The sequence below is a fragment of the Phymastichus coffea genome, unplaced genomic scaffold, assembly GCF_024137745.1.
Source record: "Phymastichus coffea isolate CEN01 unplaced genomic scaffold, Cenicafe_Pcof_1.1 PCOF00047, whole genome shotgun sequence".
In the NCBI taxonomy this organism is placed as follows: Eukaryota; Metazoa; Arthropoda; class Insecta; order Hymenoptera; family Eulophidae; genus Phymastichus; species Phymastichus coffea.
Window position 1 is genome coordinate 1292094 of NW_026706858.1, and position 14022 is coordinate 1306115.

Sequence of the window (14022 nt, forward strand, 5' to 3'; positions counted from 1 at the left end):
AGTGTTATTACAAAACTAGAGAAGCATCGCCGAATAAACTAAGATTGACAAGACAAGCGACAGCAATAGACGAATCACTACCACCACCAGGCCGAAGGGGCAGTCAACCTACTTTGTCGCCGGATCCCGACGATGGAGGTAAATTCAATTTCAAAGAAAAATCTTTCGTATTGACCTACTTTGCTCTTACAACTTATTTGATTGTTCGGAGGTCGTAAGGCAAGGAGAGATTCTTTGAGCCCTGATTCTGCATCGTACCCGCGACGTCGTGAATCTAGGAGTCACTTGAGTCCTGACAGGAGAGGAGACTCTGAGAGGAGAGACGTAAGCCCTTTGAGGTCAAGGAAAGGCAGACTGAGAAGACAATCGACGTCAATTGCCGGACGACCGCCGAGGTTCACTACAATTTTTCATCACTATTCAGGTGTTCTGAATGTGTTATTATTACTTGTTTTCTTCTTTCTCGACAGATCTCCTGATAGCTCGTCATGCTCGTCGCGAGATCCCAGCCCATGTGGTCGGCCGCCCAGTACAACTCAACACGCACCTGTGATACGAAGACAATCAACGACAGAGGAGATTTTGATAGCACGGGGCTTTCGTCGGCAAAGTACCACCGAGGAGATGATTCGTTGTCGAAACTTTCGTAGGCAAAGCTCTCAAAGCGACGATCAGGTACTAAGGGTATATATTCCAATGACTGTCGTGCTCAGGATCATGGCTTTTTATACTACCTATATTTTTAGTTCTTTTTATTTTAGTAAAATATTGTTGGTAAATAGAATATTACGTGCAGTGTAAATATTCATGATTAACTCGTTAATTATACCATCTTAACATTTTTGTAAACTATGATTAAAAATGGTTCTATGAAACATTTGTGAAGATTGAAAAACATGATTTTAGTGTTATTAGCAAACGTTTCATTTGCATTATCGAGTCCATTTTTCAAAACTTACTTTAAAAATTTTGTCAGTGCTGTTTATCATACGATTGATGTAAATAATTATTGAACTTATAATTTGTTTATTTCCAAAGTCATTGACACAGGAAATATCAGACTAAGTTGATGATTTTCTCGTAGGTACAAAGATATCGCGGTCGTCGAGACAGTTCGGCGCAGATAACAGATGGTACATTTGCATCTATGACAGTCGAGACATCCAGTACATTTTTCGACACTAGCACGCAGACCGGTAAGATGAAAAATAATTGATTTGCATAATGGGATCGAAAAACGGTAGAGGAGTGGGGCGATCCATTGATAATAATATATAGAAGAGTTGCAGTAGAAGGAGAGAAAAAGAGAGAGGTTTCGAAAGTTGGCGCCGAGTGAATGTTGGTGGGAAACGAGGGATGAAAGTTGATAGGGTTGGCCGCTGGCGCGCTATAGGAGGGTAAACACTCGAAGAACGCTTGCGCTGCTTGGACTGTCGAGTAGAGTCGAGTCGAGTGGTGAGCCGCTTTTGCCTTCGGCGTGCATCCACGAGGTAGCGCTTGCAGCCGTTCGTTGATAAATTCCTCGACTGATACTCGCTGGTCTGCTCGAGGCAAAGCAGCAGCAGCAACTCAGTCACTCAGTACATTCTGTCCGCGAGAGCGAGACAACAGGCGACTACGGCTACGAAGGCTTCACGGCGACTACGGACTGCTTTCGTGAAACGAGGGAAAAATAATTTGGTGGTGGTGGTCGGCGAGTGAGTGCGAGATATAAACAAAAGCTCGTGCGTTGCCCCGATGAGTGTAGATATGTGCTGCTGTTAATGCTTTCACTGCCGCTACTGCTGCTACTACTGTTGACAAAAATGAGGCGACGAAGGTAATTCAGGCCTAAGTCTTGCGAGTAATCTTGTCAAGGTCGGTATGTGTGCCAAGGTTAGATTGATCCATTCTAGGCTTTGCTCATTTCTGCCTCTCTCTCTCTCTCTCTCTCTCTCTCTCTCTCTCTCTCTTTCTCGCTCTATCTCGCTCACTCTCTTTCTCTCTATCGTTATCTCTCTTTTCATTGCTATCGAAGTGCGAGAGGAAAAAATAAAGCGAGCGCGAGTGCTATCGATCGAGAAGGCATGCAAGCAAGAACCCACCCATCCGCGAAAGAGGACACAACCACTTGTAGAGAAAGGATTAACAGACATATAGACAGCGCAAGAGAGAGAGAGAGAGAGAGAGAGAGAAAGTGAGCGAGAGCCGGCTTATCGCGTGTCGAGACACCGTTTCTTACGAGCCAGCCACCCACTTATCACCCACCACGATATGTTTCATTCATTAGCTGTGAATTTTGTTGACGTGGGCGAGCCAAATTATCCCGTCTGTGTTTACTCTCGAGCGCGATGTATTGACTATTTTCGCATGAACATGCGACTTTCTATTTTGAACTCGTTATTGGTATACCGGCACCGATTATCGATTAGTTTCCCTATCGATGCACGCATCCACATATAAGCTCTTTCATATCCGTTAAACAAAAAATAAATAGACGACGTAAGGTTTTCTTCCCATTTGCACTTCATTAACATCCCAGCTAGTGCGCTTTCTTCATTACGTTAGTCTCTGCATCGGATAGCATTCAATTGAAATCTGGATCCCGAAAATACTCATGCTAATGAAGCTAGACGAGCCACAATAAGATCGGAATGTTATATGTTTGAAGATTTCTCTTCTGGTAAATTAACCAGCAGCGTGTTTTTCTTCGCTTCTCCTACCCGAAACGCGTTATTCACTACGAGAAACTAATGAGGATTCCACAGTCCTTGAAAACCATTCATTCTACCTGCTAATAAAATGCACGCAATTATTTCTCTTCGGTCGAGCCGAATGGGAGAGAGTTAGAAAAAGAGGAAAATCTTCCCTTTTAATTTCTTCCATACTTCGAAATCAATAAATCGTCACAGCTAACGCGACTCAAAGTACCGTCGAGGTGACGATTAATCGTAGGAAAAACGTCGCTTCGCTTGTCTCTTTACATTGATAATCTGATCGCGTGGCCATGCTCATTTATCATTTCACTGATGTACAGATCCTTTCCGTTGCTTCTGCTGCTGACGCTAGCGCGCGAGCGCTTTCACTACTCTCGGTCGTCGCTGACGAATTAGCGTACCGTCCATCGGATTCCCATTGGTCCCGGGAGCTGCGATGCGAGACATGAATCAACTCTACACCGTATTTACACTGTCGTATACACACTCGCCGGCTATCGATTGCTTTGGTGATCGGTTTTATATAACGAAGCAACGCGGCACTCGACTGCACTTGTTACAAAAGCTTTTGCCTATGGGAGGGCGAGGGACAAGGAAAAAAAAGACCATTTGTTTGCATTTTATTTCTTTTTCGTATGGCGACTGATGAAGTGTAATGGAAATCGGGACTGGCAGAGCGAGTGTGTCGAGGACACACTCGTTGTGCCATGGAGGCCGATTGCAAGTGACGTGATTACTCGCACTGCATAACCCCGAATCTTCGGCCCATTAAGGCCGCTCGATATGTTCCCCGGCAATTTTCAAACAATCGTCTGGTCGTTCCTGATGAACTTCCGGAACTCTGGCTCGCTTGCTCGCATACGGAAGAATTGATGGCCGGCCATTTGTTTGTATTATAAAGGAAAACGAGCCATGTACGGACGAATCTCGACGGCGGACAAACGCGCCCATATAATAGCCGACCGTCAATCACACGCGCGCAATCAAGCTTCCACGAATGTAAGGGTCAATAGCCAGGGCATAGAGCACCATTGATTTTCCAACGATGTGAAAAGAACCGAGTGAAAAATAGAATCTCGCTGCCCGAGTGGCGCGCGCGAGCAAGAGAGCTAAGACACTTATGGATACGGCAGTGGAGGCGAACGAGGAATAGGTTGCGTGCGCGAACTCTCAATGCCAAATTCAATTGCCGAATCAATCGAATTAGCGATCCAATCCCTGCTTAATACCTCCCATACGGCTAATACGATTTTAATCGAATAACAAATTCTTTTCCCCTTTCGCCTGTTGACGGACCGAAACTCTCAAGGATATGCTAGCTTTCTTTTTTTCCGCCTCAGAAATTCACGAGGGTCGTAAAGTTGCTTATTTGCTCGGAATTGACGGACTTCTTATTGACGTGCTTCACGCGAGGAAAAAATAATTCTGTTGCTGTGTTTGCATATCGATGGGCAAAGACGGAAAGAAAACAAAACTAGAAAGAGCTTCACGCGAACACTCAAGTGGAAAGTTGGCCAGTCTGACCGAACTCTGATTTGCTCCACTGAAAATCGAATGATCTGGCTTTCAAGCTTACCTGAGCTGGCACTCGACAAATCTAAATAGTTTATGGAGGTTACGCTTGATCAACTGGGTGAAATTCTCGTAGCCTTGGATCAGCTTGCACTGGGTAACTTTTCGCTCCGAAAATAAAAACAGAGAAAAAAAAAAAAAAAAAGAGCGATCCTTCTCGCTCGAGCTATTGAGTTATCGTCGAGTGCCGAGCGCCGTTATGCATAAAAAGTGAAAACTTAAAAGTTTGAGCTGCGGCGCACGCGATTGAGTTACAAATGGAATCTGCATGGTCGTTATCAGCCATGGAAATTGATTCGCGCCTTGAACTCGAATCCTTTTAGGAACCAAGCACACCTCGCGGCTTTAATGTGCACTGCCTTCTCTTTTACTCTCTCTCTCTCTCTCTCTCTCTCTCTCTCTCTCTCTCTCTCTCTCTCTCTCTCTCTCTCTCTCTCTCTCTCTCTCTCTCTCTCTCTCTCTCTCTCTCTCTCTCTCTCTCTCTCTCTCTCTCTCTCTCTCTCTCTGTCACTCCTTTTCTTCCCGCTTGTGAATTACGCTTTTCGCTTCGTTTGTCGGCAACACATTCTACTGCGCGAGTGCTTTTTTCAATTAAGCTGAAAAAAATTTGCGAGTCAAACGGTCTGCCGCGCCTGCATGGCTCGAATAAACACAATGCTCTATTATCGAGTGCCTTCCTTCTTTTCTCTCTCGTGTTCTTTTTTCGGGGAGACTCGGCAGCAGCGAAATAAACAAAAAAATAGCGAAAAGCCTCACTTGAAAGATTAGACTTGCTAAATAGAAGGCGATAAAACATCGGGGCGCGAGCCCGCACGAAATTTTCGTAATCTCTCCGAGGTAAATTTTTTACCTGACCCTTGCCGTCCTACGCGCATGTTTGTACGTGTCTCTTCGGCAAGCACTAATACTATTTTTTACCTTTGTTTCGTATGGCCCACATGAAGATAAGTAATAAATGGGACGAAGCAAGAGAGTGAAAGCGCGAGAGGGAAATTGGTATGTATATGTATATATAGAGGATTATCCGTTATCGCCGGACCGATATAATCAGTTAATGGAAAAACTTTTCTTGCGAGCTCTACCTTCTTGGACTTTTGTCATCAATATTGATTATGGAAGCTCGCTCGACAGTATACACTGACGTTGCGCGACACGTATCATTCCTCCTCTCTTTTTTTTATAATTCAAAGGCGCGCGCTCGCCAGCGATAATTGAGATAGCAGTTCGCGCGAAGGCGCCGCGTGCCTATCGATTTCTCCATGTAAAACGAAGAAATAACACTGCGTTGTCGTTCACCGTGGTAAATAGCCGTCGCTTGCAGAAAACTGCCACTCATAAAATAATGCTTCATGTAGAGAGGCGGGCGCGCAATGACCTATAACATCTCCGCGTATAATCACGAAAATTCCTCATTCTTGCAATGGAGCGCCCGTAAACGAATCGACGCGATAAATTCCATAATAATGATATTCGTCGCCCTCTCTCTCTCTCTCTCTTCGGTTAGAACGTCGTGTCGGAACTCATATCAAAATTCTTGCTGTACGCGCAAGAATGCGAGCGTGAGAGCGAGAAGGAGAGAAAGGGAGAGCCACACCCTCGGTGGAGTCGTCTTCTCGCACAGCCTATACTCATGAATTAGTCAACTTGTTTACTCTCGTGCACGCGATCGGCGATCTACGTCTATTTACCTTGTGGCTGCGGTGGACAACAGTTTTGGAAGCGCGATAAAAGTATCTCACCCTTGCCGTTCCATGACAGTTCAATTATCGTCGAGATCCGCATCACGCGACACCGAAACATTCACTAAAATCGTCGCTCTGTTTACAAGGGTGACGCGGATAAAAATAGTTTATCGTCACGTGAGACTGCTTATAACTAAGTTGCTCCTCTAGCTCCTTTATATCCTTCGTTTTCGCGCAGTTGGGCCGAAAACCGCAATCAAAGTGGATCGAGTCTAAGCTTGAGCCCATACATCATCGTCACACGTCCGTATATTTACACGGGAGATATAGTCATTGGAAATCGATGCTCGTCTCTCTCTCTCTCTCTCTCTCTCTCTCCCTCTCTCTCTCTCTCTCTCTTTCTCTCTTCTTGCTTCACTCTCACTCTTTATTTGTTCCCATTTATTATGAACGAGAAGAACGTGCGCTGAATATATTATTGATCGACAACCGCGCTCGGGAAGTTAAATTTCATATATATTTCGTCGCTCTTGCTCCCCATCTCTATTGCAGTAAAAAATTGATGCGATCCAATTTTTTTTTCCTTCGCTCTGTCTTTCTCGATACGAGAGCGGCTCGGTTTCGACGTCTAGCTCTAGTTATACGCCACATGGGACTTCATTATACCGACCAATCCATTTTCGTAGAATAAAGACACGTTTGTTATGCAATCTATCGAAAGCCCCATGAACTTCCCAGAATACACGCTAACACGAAAAAATGAAAATAAAGAATAAGTAACGCATTTCGAAGAAGTGTTTGTTTGCCGATTAGATATTTATACGAACACGCACTTGAGCAGCAATTAGAAGCGTAATAAATGACTTAGCGAGGCAAATGAGAATGCAGTCATTTCCCCAGGTAGCTGTTCTAATTGCGCATCCTACTGAATGAAGAGGCGGTAGCGATCACGTAATCCATTGTATTTTGTTGTGGCACGAGTGCCAAATCGGTGGAAAATCAACTGGTATAACGATGGCAGCGATGACGAAGCTCGGCCTCGTAGGCCGCACTACGCGCAGAAATATTATCGTATTCGTGTCATTGTCATCGAGACGCGACATGTGCATGCCTTACACGCTGGACTTGGAATGTGTGTGCTTGCAGATCCATCGCCGCTTTACGACAACAACCACTACCACGAGGAGTGCCTAAAATGTAACAGCTGCGGCCTCAACCTCACGGGACCCAATCAAAAGCGGGCACGCAGGTACATAAGCACACATACGTACACTCGCACATCTGCTCGCTCGCTCGCTCTGCCGCTCACTTTCGTGGCCAAATTTCTTATATCACCCGCGCGACCGCTCTCCAGTGGATCATAGCTTGATTCCTGAAAAAAAAACTCAAGACTGCGCCATCTCATTCGTCTTTCTCGCTTGCTTACGCAGGTTCAAAAATCAAATACTTTGCGACCTGCACTTTGCCGACGTGGCGCTGATGGAGTGTTCGGACTTTATGCAACAGTTGCGCAGCTTTAAGCCACAAAGTTTAGGCTGCGCAGTTGCCCGAAGAAAGTCGTCGACCACTTTGATATTCCCGCTTCCACCGCAGGCTTGCACAGGTACGTTAATCCTCTCTCGTGTGCTACGATTCAATTCCGCCCGCTCGCGCTCGTTAATGATAATGACACGGCCGAGCCTCGCAAATTGTTCAAATGAAAACTAAAAGCAACTGTAATAACGCAATTAAAACTGGCACCTTTTGATTGTTTTCATCGCTCTTATTGTTTATCATTCGGCTTTAAGGAGACCGACCTCCCACTTATTTTTCCCGCTCTCAATTTTCTCGTGAAAGAGAGAGAGGGACAGACAGACAGACAGACAGACAGAAAAAATTGAGGACATGAAGATTTGAATAATATTCCGATCCTTTCTGAATTTTCATAAAATGAAAGAGCGGTGATCTCTCTACGAGACTATTTCTATATCCAAGTAGAATAACTCGTTTTTGGTCAGCCGCCTGCTGAATTCGACTTTAAATCTACGGCCCTTACTCGACGGAAAAAAAACTCTCTCATAATATTTTCAATAAACTTTAATAACAAGAAAATTCTTTTTAAGCAAGGTCTTGTTAGTAATGTAATGCTCGTACGAGTATTACATTACTAACAAGACCTTTCATAAAAAGCCATCTTAAAAGTTAGAAAGCAGCATATAATTACATTGACATCGGCATTCAAGTAGAAATCTAATAAGAAGTAGAACTGAAAAGAAGAGGGGCAAAGAGAAAGGTAGCAGAGCGCGATGAGCTACAGGTGGTTCGTCAGTCATCGATTTTCCTCGCGAGTTCTTCCCACGAGCAAAGCGAGCAAGTCTGGCAGACTTCATTTACAAATCTCAGGCGGCAGCTCGACGACGACGACGACGACGGCGGCAGCGGTACGCGAAAGAAGAACGAGCCGTTTGGCGGAACACTCTAAGTTCGAATACCAAGCCCTCATCGACAATTAGCTTGGTGTTCTACCTTACAGTGATTCGACTGCGGCACCACCTCGACCACCCACGCCAATTCTCCGCCTATACTCGCTTTCGCTTTGCGCTCGTATGCTTGCCAGTTAATGTTATTCGGCAAACCGAGTGGCAGGCGCTTTTTCCTTGGTGTTATTTTTGTATATAGGCTGAAATATTTACTCCCCAGAACGTTGCTTTTGCGTGGATTCTTCTTCGACTGCAACTGATTTTATCGCGAGATAAGGCTTTTGTTCCGTATATCGTGGTTTTGCATAGTCTCCTACAGTCACAGCGCTTTCAGATGCACTTAAAACTTGTTTGTTATTCTTCGCACGGTAATTTACTTTCTGTCGGAATTCCCTTTATAAAAATGCTAATTGATTTTCTTTCCTTTTGTCTAATGCCAGAAGAATAACTTAGTGAAATTACTTTGGTAGCTCTGGACTTTTTCCTGCAACAAATAATGAGATTGGTTCAATAAAACTAGATACTACCGTCGTATTTTCCGTATTTTCTTGTTCATTTTTATTTTGTCGCGGAAAGCAGTGCTGTTATGAGAAAGAAATTCATCGGAATGAAAACTCTGCTGCGTTATTTTTACTAAACTATGTCATCATATTCGAATTTGGAAATGTGAAAGCAACGTTTAATCAAATCATTAAAAGTGCTTCGACTTGGAAACATAGTTGTTCTTTTTTTCAGCTCTTTGTATAAATTATTTTCTTCGTTGCTCCACTCGACGGTGAAAATGAAGTAATTCCTTTGAGACTGAAATAAAACCAAGCTAACGTTTCCAATAAGTAGCCAACCTTGATGTTAAATAATAGATATCTATTATTGAAATTGATAACAAAAGGATAATATGATACGAACAATAATTTAGGAGTCTTTTCAAGTTGACAAAATTTAATTTTTTTTATTGAAAATATCAAATTGAATGTTTCTTTCTGTGGATAATTATAAAAAATTTTTCGATTCCCGAAGAATGCCATGTTTCCATCGATTTTTTTAATTAAACTATATTGTAAATAGTAGATTTATATTTAAATAAGGCCTTGTACGAATATCATAGCGATCCATATTGCGTCTTACAACATTTCTCATCCATTTGAAAACAGTTAAACTCAAGTCTAAAATTCACGCTGGAAAAAATAAGGATATTTGCTTTCCAGATGAATTTTGCACAGAGTACCCGCACAATCTAATAGCAACGCCGGGCTACTGGATCGAGTGTTCGCGCCAACAGATGAACACCGACACGATTTACGATGAGAGCGAGAGCGACCGCGACGGCACGGACGGCGAGCCACAGGAACGCGATCAGGACGAGCAGTCGTCGTCGATCAGGCTCACTAGTAACCGTAACGACTGTCTGGTCGAGGAAAATGAGGTGGATAGCGACGAGGCGCCGAGAAAGAAGTCTGCCATCGAGGAGCAGTGGGAGAAGCATCAAGCTTTCGAGCTCACGTCCGTCGAGCAAGAGACCTACGAAAAGTACTTCTACGGCACCGAGCATTGGAATTACTTCACGAACGACGAGGATCTCGGCCCGGTCATTCTCAGCATCAAGCAGGAGTCGCTGAACGGAAGGGATCAGTTTCGCATACTCGTCCGAGCCATCAGCTACACGGTGCACGGACTCATACCAGCCAGTTGTGTGTTCGCCGATAGGTGAGCTTCCTTTCCTCTTTTTTTTCAAGTTTTAACGTGCTTTTTTGACAAGCCTCCCCACTGTTAACCCATTTTTTTACTGGGCTAGAAAAATTATCGGCTGAGTTTTTTCAGTAAAACAAACAACGCGAAGCTGCTTCTTTCACTTACATCCTACATTTGCGGAGCGCTTCTTTTTTTTTCTTTTTTCTCTGCTTATCGTTGCCGATGACCACATAATGAACGAAGACAAATAAACAAAGCTCGTTACCGTGAAATTCTAAATTGATTTGAAGTATGTTCGGCTAAGCGCATTCCAGGGCGCACGTTAATTGAGACGAATAAGCGCATGGCCAGATGTATGCAGCAAACGAGGAATTGAAAGCGCTTGTTGTTGTTGTTAATTGGATAAGGTACAACCGTGAGGAAGTTGTGAGAAGTTTAGGCAAGGAGGTGAACATAAATCCACCTCTGACGCTGGGCCAGCTGCCGGACACGCCGGAGGAGCTGCTGAAACTTGACCAAGTGTTCATCAAGTCGGAGCTGAAGGTCGGCGTGATTTACGTACAGGAGGGACAGTACTCGGAGGAGGCGATCCTCGACAACAATGAAAACTCGGTAGCCTTTCAAGAATTCCTCTCGGTCATGGGCGACACCGTGCGCCTCAAGAACTTCGACAAGTATAAAGGCGGCCTCGACACCGTGCACGACCTCACCGGCCTCTACTCCGTCTACACCAACTGGCGCGGCATCGAAATTATGTTTCACGTGTCAACCCTACTGCCATACGAAAAGCACGACGCTCAGAAGGTAATCTTTGTCCGCTTTCTCTGTTTGTTCGTAAAACTGCGCGCGATGGTGCGCGAGAAAGAAAAAAAACAAAAAAAATTGGCAGGGCGCAATGAAACGAACGAGGTTACTCTCTCTCTCTCTCCCTCTCTCTCTCTTTCACAGCTGCAACGGAAGAGGCACATAGGCAACGACATCGTCTGTGTGGTGTTTCTTGAGGCTGACAACACGTCCTTCAGCCCGGCCTGCATAAAATCGCACTTTCTGCACACGTTTATCGTGGTGCGCGTGAGCCCGCGAATTAAGAGGAAAATCACGCGTTACGAGGTCTCGGTCGTCACGAAGGACGAGGTCGGCGCCTACAAACCCTATCTCTGGGAACAAAGTGTTTTTGAGAAAGGTAAGAAGAGTAAGACAAACTAAATACGGTAAATCGGATCAAATTAACCGAATAATTTCGATGCGGTAAAGGTCCGATGTTTCGCGAGTGGATAATTACGAAAATTGTGAACGGCGAGCGAGCGAGTTACTCCGCGCCAAAGTTCGCTCGAATGCAGGAGAGGACCAGGAGCCAAATGTTGGAAGACATCGTAGCTAATTTACAGAATCACGCTGAGACTGGACAAATACCTAAACCTTATCGGTGCGTTGTTATTTGGCGAAAACGATACGCTTGACGAATTGACTGATCGGTGTCGTTTTACAGGCGAGGCTCTTGGAGGCCAATCGGTCACATGAGGCCGTCCTCGCCTCTACTGGACTCGGTGAGAGACCAGTTCGAAGACTACGACCAGCTCGCCAAGGACTTTACCCGCGTATTTTTGAATAGTCCTGAAAATTTAGCCCTCAACGCGAACCTCTTCGACGTATCGTTCTTGGTACCTGGTCAACAAAAACAAAAAGTTCGATTTATTGGCGTGCGTGCCATATTAGGCGTTAGAAGCCGGTATGTCTTCGCTGTCCGCGCTCAACGGCAATCGACTATGGCTAGACTCACCTTCTTCCCTTGCGCAGGGTGTTTCAAGAGATGCTTTACGGAATTCAAGCCGGATTCGGAAGTCCGCAGGTGCCAGTGGCGGAACTGCTGTCGAGGCCGGCGCCCACGCTGCTCAGCCCGCAAAAACCCAAGAGCTCCAATTTTCTGCAGGTGCCGGACGTCGAGAGTCCTAGGTGAGTGAAGCATTTATCGAATTTTCTACTCACTCGTTGTTATTCAACGATACAACGCTAGCTTATAAGAATAATAAAGAAATGCCATTTCTATTCATGGTATTCTTCCCAAAGGTGAGATTGACGCTCACCTTCAAATTTTTATATACATACATATATATATATATATATATATATATATATATATATATATATATATTTATAATTACATATATCTGTTCAATGTTACTTTTTATATACGGCACATCCATGTCTCCTATATATCCTCACCGCACCGCATGCTACTCTTTCAAAAATTTGTATTCGTACGTTGTATTTTTTCATATTTTTAGATCGATCACCAAGTATTTCCAACTCTGTTTTACAAGTTTATTGGTGTTGTTCCATTTTCCTTTTATTCTAAATTTTGCACTGAATTTTCGAAAATTCAGCATGTGCATTATGAAATTTTTATACCTCTTTTGATGAATCTTGATATTGTTCATAGATCAGTGGTTTCTCTGGTACAAATTTTTTGTTCAACTTTCTGTTTTTTTTTATATATTTTTTTTATTATCTCAATCATATATTGGAGTTGGCACATTTTTTTTTAAAATATCGTACGTATACACTTTCTTTCGTCGATAACGATCGCATCGTCCGAGATTGAGGCGACGTGTATTCGCTGTAAATATATCGACAAATAGTGAAATTGTTATTGTTGAAAAGCAACAGAGGCAACAGATACAAATTAAAGAAAGAAGCGAGCATGCGTGATTTTCTGTTTGGCTCCGAAATCCCTAATGTGCCGTCCAGCGGTTTCTGTGAGATACTGGTTCTGATGTGTCTAGGCCTAAAAGCGTGCCCTCGTCGCCGATGGTTAAGCGAGCTTTCTCGCGCCTCGGCACCATCACCGCCAGCTGGGGTCGCAGCATGCGCAAGCACAGCAGCAATACATTGTCCAGCGACGATCGCAAGCGCTGGGCGAGCTCCCAAGACTGCAGCAGTACGTACAAGCGTGCATACATATGTATTATTCACGTATATTTGTGGGCAACCTGCGTAGTGCTTTTTGCTCTGTCCTATACAGATAAGGAGATGAAGGACCGGGACAAGTTAGCGGTGCCGAGACTCAGCGTGTGCGCCGACGCGCAAAAGGTCGACCGCACCAAATTAGCTCAGACCGAGGTAAATAATTGGCGTTCGAGGTTTCTATTTCTAATCGACTTGTCGGGATCAGCTGCAATATTCAGTCGGCCCGCGGCTGACGCGCGACGCGCTCATCTATACGCGGCTGCGGCTGTTGGCTTTAAAGCTCGATCGCGAGTAGACCGGTTCCGTTTGACCTACTTTCGAGCGCCGATCCAATGTTCATCCGCGAATCCGCGAGCAACTGGCACGCGTTGAATTGCTTGTGTTGCAGTTCGATATAATAGAATTCGACCCGGACACGTTCCGCATCCTTCTGGACTACCTGCACACGGGCTCGTGTCCGCTGACCTGCAGCAACATCCCCGGGCTGATCTGCGCGGCCGAGCACTACGACCTCCCGGAATTGCTGCAGGCGTGCTTCCATCACGCCAAGCAGTTCCTGCGCATCGAGATCGTGGGCGTGATGCTGTGCGCCCTGGAGAACTACTACTGGCGTTACACCTCGGCCTCGGAGCTCGTCAACATGATTCTCGCCTTCGTGGAGACCCGAGCTTTTCAACTCTTTCAAAGCCCGGACTTCCTCACGCTCAGCGAGTCCATGGTACAGATGATCATGGGTCGTAGTCTCGAGGTCGTGGAGATCAAGAAGTTCGAAGCGATGATTAACTGGGCCACCAACAGGACCAAGACCATGACATCCGCGGTCGACGCCAACGCTGAGTTCAAGAACATCATGGACAGGCTCAGCAGGGATCTCAAGCTCTATAGGATCACGCCGCAGGAGCTCATCAAGGTTCGATCGGACAGTTGAGTTTGACTTTCAGATTTTTTTTGGGATCC

At 44.9% G+C, this 14022-nt stretch overlaps 1 protein-coding gene across 7 annotated transcripts in view; it reads left to right on the top strand.

Moving 5' to 3' along the window:
- The window catches only part of LOC131664988 (uncharacterized), a 64596-nt gene that overhangs the window by 46658 nt on the left and 3916 nt on the right, over window positions 1–14022 (top strand). For 2 of the 7 annotated variants that reach the window (XM_058936537.1, XM_058936533.1), the window contains 14 exons: window positions 3–138; window positions 212–395; window positions 471–684; window positions 1085–1196; window positions 7097–7199; window positions 7381–7553; window positions 9615–10113; window positions 10506–11281; window positions 11353–11524; window positions 11588–11827; window positions 11896–12051; window positions 12882–13036; window positions 13121–13218; window positions 13454–13975. In XM_058936537.1, the coding sequence (XP_058792520.1) occupies window positions 3–138; window positions 212–395; window positions 471–684; window positions 1085–1196; window positions 7097–7199; window positions 7381–7553; window positions 9615–10113; window positions 10506–11281; window positions 11353–11524; window positions 11588–11827; window positions 11896–12051; window positions 12882–13036; window positions 13121–13218; window positions 13454–13975 (3540 nt within the window). Of the gene's footprint in view, window positions 1–2; window positions 139–211; window positions 396–470; window positions 685–1084; window positions 1197–7096; window positions 7200–7380; window positions 7554–9614; window positions 10114–10505; window positions 11282–11352; window positions 11525–11587; window positions 11828–11895; window positions 12052–12881; window positions 13037–13120; window positions 13219–13453; window positions 13989–14022 lie in introns of all 7 variants that reach the window. The other 5 variants (XM_058936538.1, XM_058936539.1, XM_058936536.1 and 2 more) reach the window with 5 other exon arrangements.